This window comes from Marmota monax, unplaced genomic scaffold (assembly GCF_021218885.2).
Source record: "Marmota monax isolate L192 unplaced genomic scaffold, Marmota_monax_Labrador192_F-V1.1 WCK01_AAM20220418_F8-fsc00052, whole genome shotgun sequence".
Taxonomy (NCBI): Eukaryota; Metazoa; Chordata; class Mammalia; order Rodentia; family Sciuridae; genus Marmota; species Marmota monax.
Window position 1 is genome coordinate 5869962 of NW_026693473.1, and position 8710 is coordinate 5878671.

Consider the following 8710-nt stretch of genomic DNA (forward strand, 5'->3'; position numbering starts at 1 on the left):
TGGCACGTTCAAGGTCAGCCTCAGCAACTTAGTGAAGCCCTGTCTCAAAAATTAAAAGGACTGGGGATGTAGCTCAGTGGTAAAGTGCCCCTGGATTCAATCCCCAGTACCAAAATAAATAAATGAATCAATCATGGATTGCAGAACCTTGAAGCTAGAACAGTTTTAGATGAGCTAGTTAAGTGGCCTCATTTTACAGATGAAAACATGAAAAAAGCTGAGTAATGCCTTGAAACAAGGCGCCCTGGGTCTGAAAAGGTCACAAATGGAAAGTGCCCAAATGGGATGCCTGCCAGGTAATCCCTACACCATCCTCCACCCAGGGCTGCCTTGGCCACTGAGTTCCAGGGCTTCTGGAGGAGATCTCTAATAGCCCTTTGGTCAGAAAGGAATATGAGGGCAGAGGCCTAGTTTAGGACTCTGCTTAAAGCCACATAAATTCACAAACAATCCTCCCTAACTTCCAGAGCCTCCTCTGGGAACTTGGGCTGGGGATCCAGGGCTTAGAGTGGTAAGAGCTCCTCAGGTCTAATCTATCCAGACCAGACAGGTCTCTAGTCTTCTGGTCTACCAGCCTCAAAGACCTTGGACACATACGGAAAGGGCTCAATGGATGTGACAGACACTGGTATGAAACATATTGAAAAACTAAAAAACTTAAGTGATAGTGCATTATTAATTATTTATATTATTACTCTATATTCACATGCAATAATAAAGAAGTTTTACAGCCCTCAAAACAATCGCCCTAAAATTAGGTTGCTATTGGGACAGATTCAAATTCAAGACACCGCACCAAGTACATCCTAAATGCTGAGCACTGGACTGGAGGAGGCTGGAGATTCACAAATACACAGCCCTAGGCCCTGCTTCCCAGAGCTCACCATGTGCCAGTTACCAGGTACCAGACAGGAGCTCCAGGACCACAGGCTGTGCGGATGTGTGTCCTAGGGCCAAAGTTACTCCCTTTGGCATCTCTCCTCTCTCCACCTATTAATATTTCAGAGACTTTGGATTTGGCTAGATGAGTCACTCGGCGCCAATAAGCGGTTTGAAAAGGAAGCAATGAATAAAAAGCTGAGCAGCTGGAGTTCACAAATGTCAGAGTGTTGTGTCTAGGTCATGGAGATAGGCGCTAGTGGCTCAGATGGCAGCCACATCTTTCCTTGGTTGCTGTTTTGCACCGTGGCTATTCCCAGTTCGGCTTCAATTCCCTGTGGCCCTCTGGCTTTGAGGATCTGAAGTCTGGGGTTTACTGTAAACTATCATCTAAAAATATGCTCTACTTCCGAAACTCATTGACTTGCCCCTTTCTTTCATCAATCATATCCAGGCAGCCACCATGTCCGGCTGATCATTCCTTCAAGATGTACGGAATGTTTCTCCTAATCCAACCCTTCCTGCCTGCCCCCTCCAGTGCCAACAGCTCAAGCCAGCCCTCTGGTCTAATTTCCTGCAGTAGCCTCCCGTCTGGCCTCCCTCCACTCAGCCTCTCCCACTTCTGTCCCACCCCACATGTCCAAGGTCAGAAAACAACACTCAAGCATAAATCGGATTTGCCTGATCCAAAACACTCAATGGGATAAAAAGTGAGTACTGAAGTGGATGTCAACCTGGAATGACCCTTTGCCTTGAAGGTGGCAAACCACTGAAGTGCTTGTCCCCATGCCTGAACTACGCCACATACGTCTGTCGCACAATAGACAAAAGATTTCCAGTGTAGAATCTAACAACTAAATAACCAATGTCCAAAGATATTAGCATGCTACAAGTATGCCCTAGGAAGTTTCCACCTCAATCAGTTCCCATCTGAGACTGCCTTTCTGAATATCAGACTCCTGCCAGCCAACCAGAAACATTGGCTTTACAAATATGATTTCTGTCTTTAAAACAGCAATTCATGTACTGTATGGTATTCAGTACTGTATAGTAAGTATTCCATTGTATGGATTCTATATATAAATGAGAATGGGCCTGTTCTCTGAATATTAAGACAAAGCTTACTCCAATATATTGCCAAATTAAAAATAAAAAGCAAGATGTAGAACAGTATGTTTACTGTTACTTTTGAATAAAAACAGATAAGAGATATTTGTAACATGTGCATAGAAATACTTATACATAAGGAACCTAATAGAGAACGTCTGTGCAGGGAACGCAATCATCAGGGGACTATCCTGAGCTACTGGACAACAAGAAGGAAGAGAGGCTTCTCACTGTATCCTAGTTATTATACTTTTAAGAAGTATGTATGTTACGTATTCAAAAATTAATTGAAAAAGAGGCCATCGATTACCTCTATGGTCTTCCTCTAGAAACCAATAACTCCATCTAATCATGAGAAAAAAAAAAAAAAACATCAGCTGAACCCTAATAGGACACAGTCCTCAAAATAACTGACCAATACTTGTCAAAACTGTCAAGGTTAGCTGGGGATGTAGCTTAGTGGTAGAGGACTTGCCTAGCATGCATGAGGCCCTGGCTTCAATCCCCAGCACCAAAAAATAGATAGAAAAAAGAAGGAAAAGAAAGAGCATAAAATAAAAACCTGTCAAGGCCATTGAAAACAAGGAAAGACTGAGAAACTGTCATTGTCAGGAGAAACCCAAGGAGACATGACAGCCCCACATGGTATACTAGATAGGATCCTACAACAGAAAAAAAAAAAAAAAAAGTAAAAACTAAGGAAATATGAATAAAATGTGGACTTAGGTTAAGAGAGTATTATCAATGTAGTTCATAACTGCAACAAATACATCATGCTGATGGAGGGTGCTAACGGCAGTGGGAGTGGGGTGTAGGACGGATGGCAACTCTTTGATATTCTCAGCTTTCCTATAAATCTGAAACCATTCTAAATTTTTAGGACTTTTTTTTTTTTAAAGCCATTGAAACCACAGGATGTGGAGTGTGTGGGGAATTGATAGAGAGCTCAGCACTGATGACCTTGGGCAAGTCACATAGCCCTCCCTCAGCTTCCTCATAGGCAGGCAGATAAACAGGCACATTAGACAGCAGAAGTGCTAAGGAGGAAGACAGAGGAAGGAAAGGAGATAGGAAGCAAGAGGCTGATGCGGGAATTGGCAGCTTTGGTTGGTAATGGCTGGGGATACCAAGTGATTGAGCAGGAAACACTTGAGAAGAGGTTTTGGGGATTGGGGGAAGTGGAAGGGCCTGCCCTGGCGGCCTGGCTGGCTGCTAGAAGATCAGAGGCAGCACATGCTGCTGGAGTGAAGTGCCTGAGGGGAGAGTAGTGACAGGTCAGGGCAGAAGGGTAAGCATTCCCATGTGAGGACTTCCCAAAGCCACCAGAAATTTTTAAGCACAGCAACACGATCTGACTTAAAACACGATCTGGCTAAAGTTTCAGCAGGATCATTCTGAGAGCTGAGAGTACCCAGAAGGGTCAAGTGCACGAGTCCATCTCAACTCTACAAGAGACCACCTCTGAACAATTCAGCTGAGGTCGGGAGGGGATCCTGCAAGGATAGGGCAGCACATCTAGGCACCCCCAAAGCACCAGCTACAGGGGATAAGTCAACCTGTCCTGGCACAGACTCTTCACCCCATGGCCCTGCAAGCAAGAAGCCTCACCAACCAATGGATGCTTATAAATAAAGGGGTCTGTTTAGAAAGCCCACTAATCCCATTCCAACTGGAAGGAAGGAACACAAAGCATGGCCATCGGCTTTCCAAAGCCCCCAGCCTGGCCAACTGAAAATACCTGTGGAAAGGCCCCATCCCAGAAACCCAGCTCCACACGCCCTGTGAAAGGGACCCTATTATTTAAGCACAGTGAAATTGTCCCACATTACTGATATCTTAAAACTTCTCCGAATATTTCCATAATCAGGCTGAAGAAGAAAAAGTTGTTAGCAGGGCAGGCGGGTACAAAGGGCCTTTTGCCAAGCTACTTAGACATTTTTAATTCTCTGTTGCCTCAGTAGCTAAATAAGCATGGAGAACAAGCAAGAGAGGAATACTAATTAGAGCTAATTAGGCCCTGCCCTCTTCTGCCTCAATCCCCTTTATAAAAAGCACCCCCCATGACTCAAGGATGACGAAGTTAAAATGCAAACCCATAGGGTAAACAGCAGTCTACAAACCAAGCCCACTGTTTGCATATTTCATTGACTGTCCTGCCATTGCCAAGCCTGGGCCTGGTTACCTGAAGAGAGCAGCAAATCCAGCCAAATTCCAACAGCCCATCACAGACCAGCACTACGCCTGGGATGGGTGAGGGCAGAAGGGAAGGGCACTGCCAGTGTGAGTCTGCTAAATAAAATGAGGGGCTCTCTTAGTATTCAGAGCATTTTAATTTTCAGGGCATTCAGTAAAAGAAACATTTGATGGCTTAAAAATATAAACTATGATAGCAAACGTGACTGCAGTCATATAGCAGGACCAAGAGCACAGTCCTTCCTCTTAGAGAGCAAGGGTGGCATGGAAAAGCCAATGAGACCTTTCCCTGGTTTTGTGAGAGGACCACTTCTTAGGGTTCCATCTGGAGACTCTTGTGGCCATGGATAATAAGAACAGCAAAGATACCCCTGGTGGGGAGGGGGCCATTGTTATCAGCCTGACAGGAACTTGTTTAAAATGAGCCCTTTAACTCTGCTCAGTGACATGGACCTATAATCCCAGCTATTCCCCAGGCTAAGGCAGAAGGATACAAGTTCAAGGCCAGCTTTGGCAATTTAGTAAGGACCTGTCTCAAAAATTTTTAAAAAAATAAAATAAAAAGGGCTGGAATGGAAACCAGTGGTAGAGCACCCCTGTGTTCAGTCCCCAGTTCCACAAACAAACTAACAAAAAAAAGGGCCTAAGGTCAGTTTCCTGATGGATTTGTCCACTGGTCTAGGAACACCCAGGCAGGCAGGGCCCTGCAGGTCACCTCTTTCTTTCTCTGGGTGACTTTTTTGTTCAAATCATACTCCTGGTAGTAAGACAGAGGAGAAAGTACCTGCAGTGCTTAAAAGAAAAGAAAAAAAGAAGGAAGACCAAAATAGAAAGCTTGAAGTTGGCTCGGTAACATTGGGAAATGGAGAAATCACATGGGTGAACCAGTCCATCTAACCTTTTGGGGTCCCAGGGCACTAAGAGAGAGGTGGCGAGTGTTCTGCTTGCTCTGCTGCTGTTCTGCTGATCCCTGGGAGCTGACATCTCTAACAGGAAATGGCAGAAGACAAGCCTGTGGTTACAGAGATGGGCAATGGGAAAAAAGGAACCCTGAAGGCATTGGAAATAAACCACCAAGCTCGATGCTTTTTCCTTATGTTGAGGTCATGTAGGATAAAGGGCACTAGACCAAAAGCCATGGTCCCTGGTCCACTGCTCTCAAACTAAGGCAGGTGCAAAGTAGCCAGTGGCTTTGCCTCTTGGGACCCTCTGCAAAATGAAGATCCTTGTGAGGATGCACATGAACTTTGAAAATGGGGAATCACAATGCAAGTGGAAAATAATGCTTTTAAAAAATTATTTGCAACTGGAAATATTTGAGTTTTATAAGAATCACAGAATGTCAAACTGGACCGGAACTTGGATCTCCTTTAGCAGTTCCTGAACTTTTTAATTTTACAGAACACCAAGACTGAAAAACAAAAGGAAAAAAAAAAAGAAGCAGAAAAGGAGGAAATTAATAAGGGTTGCTGGATATTTTGTTTGCCAAAAAATTAAAAACTACCATCACTAAAATGTATTAAAGAAAAATTTCTACCAATAGATAAAGGGGCACAATTTGGGGCTGGGGTTGTGGCTCAGTGGTAGAACGCTCCCCTAGCATGGGTGAGGCACTGGGTTCGATCCTCAGCACCTCATAAAAATCAATGAATAAAAATAAAGGCATTGTGTCCACTTACAACTACAAAAAAAATTTTTTTAAAAGGGGGGTCACAATTTCAAATTAAAGAAAAGTCATCATGAAGCAAGGGATAGTTGACAAAGAGAAGCTCGTGCGTGCCACATCTTCCTCCTCTCTGCATTTCTCTAGGGTCCCATGAAAACACCAGGGATAGGTCCTGGTTGTCAGATGGGTGTTTGTACTCCAGTGATCTACTCCAAGCTATGGATTGAGTATTTTCACACAAAAGAAACCTTGCTACAGTATGAAGTTTGAATTAGGGACTGGACAAAGTTTTTGTTTGTTCAGACCCCTCCTCCACTCTCACACTGAAACCTCCACTGCCTTCATGTAAATGAGACACCGTAGGGGAAAACAGTCCTAACCTCGGGCAGCCAGGCAACCACTTGGCTCACACGAGCAGACCAAGTTTCTGGGGCTTGAAAGTGAATGGAGCACACCCACATGCAATTACGTGCTACGAGAAGGGAGAAAATGTGCAGCCTGCTCTGGGTTTGTTTGTTGATTTGGAGTAGGAGGAGGAGGAGATAGGCTAGCTCATCTGTCTGGCAGCCCACAGCGCCAAACAGAGCATCCTTCCACTAGGAGCCTTCTAAATGCCACTCCCAACTCCGAAAACTTAGAAGTAGCTTAAGAGTCGTCACACAGCCTCCAGCCAGCCCAGGGCAATGTCCGGAAAAGGCTACTTCAACAGCCCCTGATCCAGAATCCTCCATAGTTAGGGCCGTGTGAGCCTCGAAGTGTTTGTGAGTTGCGGGATAAAATCAAGCAGAAGGAATCAGATCGGGAAGTTCCGGTGGGGCAGTGGCTCGGGATGCCAGTCTCCCCTCGGGTTTGCAGTGACTTAGGGAGCTCAGGGGCATTACATCTTTATAGGAAGGCAGTTGGCCTAGGCGCAGTGAAACTTTGGGATTCGCTATCGGGTTCTGTGCACCCGCTGTTCCAGGAGACCAGTCCTCCAAAGTCAGCAGGGCGCCACGCTTTGGCTCTAGGGAAGACCCTACGACTCGCGCCTCCCGCTGCCCTTCACCTCCCCGGGACCAGGGCACCGGCTGCATTGCTCTGCGCCTCCCCGCCCGCCCCCGATCGGCCACAAGGGCCGCTTTGTGCCCACGAGTGGAGCGCCCAGGTCCCAAAGCAGAGCTGGCGGCGGCCCTCCCGCGCCCTGGGCGCGGGCGCTCGCGGGCTCGCTCGGTCAGCAGACCGGCCAGGCTGTTTACACAGGAAGGGAAGGCTCCTCCTCGGCCAGGGAAGGGACAGGAGATCGAGACGGCCCGGCAGGGCTGCAGGCACCGGATGACGCACGCATTTCAGAAGCGCCCGCGGGACTGTCCCGCGGCGGCTGGCCCACCTGAGAGTGCCCCGAGGGCACCCTCCACTGGGGCAACGCCCCCGCAGCGGCCCCTCGGAAACGCGGGCAGGCTCCGTGAGCGCCACAAAGTTTCTTTCCACTCAGTTGGAGGCGCGGCTTACCTGGGAGCGGCGGCACCAGCGCGCAAAGCCCGAGGAGGCAGGCGTACAGGGGCGCCGGGGCCCACGGCATGGTGGGGCGCCCGGCCTCAGCGGCGGCGCGGGCGACAAACTCCGCAGGGTCGCGTGGCGGGGGCCGCGGCGCGGAGGCCTAAGGCCAGGGGCCGCAGCCTCATGCCCCGCTCGCAGTTCGGACTCAAGTCGCCCGCAGCCGAGCGGGAGGAAGGGGCGGCTGCGCTGGCCCGCGCCCGGTCGCCACCATCCCTCCCGCAGCGCTCGCAACCGAGTCTCCCGGTCGCCGCTGTCCTAGATGGAAGGCCGGGACGCCCGGGTGTTGCGGCTCGGGACAGCCCGTGCGGGCTGCTCTGGGCAGGGGAGGGACTGGCTCCGCGCGGCGTCCGCGACTTGGGCTCCCGGACGCGCCCCGCGCTGAGGCTCCCCCGCGCGCCGGCACACTCTGCACTTCGCCTCCGCCCCTTCCCTTCCTCCCCGCCAGGCTCCACTTTCCTCCCCTCCTTTCTCCTCCCCTTCTCTCCCTGCCAGGCCCCCGCCCGACAGCCACACGGTCAGCTTACGGCCAGGCGGGGCGAGGCGGGGCGAGCTCCGGGCTGGACCAGCTCCGCCCAGCTAGGGGACCGACCCAGGACGCAAAGGCCCTCGGGCGCCCAGGTGGAAATCCCTTCCGACGCACTTGAAGAGTTCGGGGCTACTGAGTAGAGGGGCTAGCTCCGGCGCTTTAGCCAGGGAAGGGGGGTGGGTATGCACATTCCATTAGGCGAGCAGCGATTACTTGGGCCAAAGGCGGCTTTGGACTTAAAGAAGGAGAGCAGGTATGGCGCGAACCTGCCTTATCCTTCTCATCCTCCCAAAGCTGCACCTCCAACCCCGGCCTCGCCCCAGGTGCCGTGCCTGCAGCAGCAAAGTTAAGCTCTAGATGGGGGGGAAGGGGAACACGTGGGGCATGGAGGCACAGATGAAGGACTCCATTCAGTTATTTACACTTTAAATCCCCTTTCGAGGATTTGAGACTAGCCAATATGCCGCTAATCAGTTTTCGTTACTTTTGAGTTTATCAGTTTGGTCACTGGCGGTTTCAGTGACCAAACTGATAAACTCAAAAGGAATGCCTTATCATTTACATCTGCACCGGATCAGAAATTGCCAATAAGGGGCGCCGTGGGGGACTTCTCAGGAAGCTCATGCAAAGGATCCAATGGATTTATCAGGATCATGACGAATAGGTCAAGACTGGAATTGTTTATATCAAGAGAAGAAGTGTATTTATATAGAAGGAAGTAATAATAAGACACCTAGCACGGACACTGCTAACCAGGCACTGTGATAAATGCTATACTGTATTAACTCGTTAAATCCCCCACT

The 8710-nt window shown here is 49.1% G+C and overlaps 1 protein-coding gene across 2 annotated transcripts in view; it reads right to left on the bottom strand.

The window, feature by feature from the left end:
• Positions 1-7788, bottom strand: part of Itgb5 (integrin subunit beta 5) — a 114111-nt gene extending 106323 nt beyond the window's left edge. Inside the window, exon 1 of one of the 2 annotated variants that reach the window (XM_058583526.1) lies at positions 7334-7788. In XM_058583526.1, coding sequence (XP_058439509.1) covers positions 7334-7403 — 70 coding nt within the window. In that variant the 5' untranslated portion in view covers positions 7404-7788. The remainder of the gene's footprint in view (positions 1-7333) is intronic. The other variant, XM_046457933.2, reaches the window with a different exon arrangement.
• Between the last annotated feature and the right edge of the window lie 922 nt (positions 7789-8710).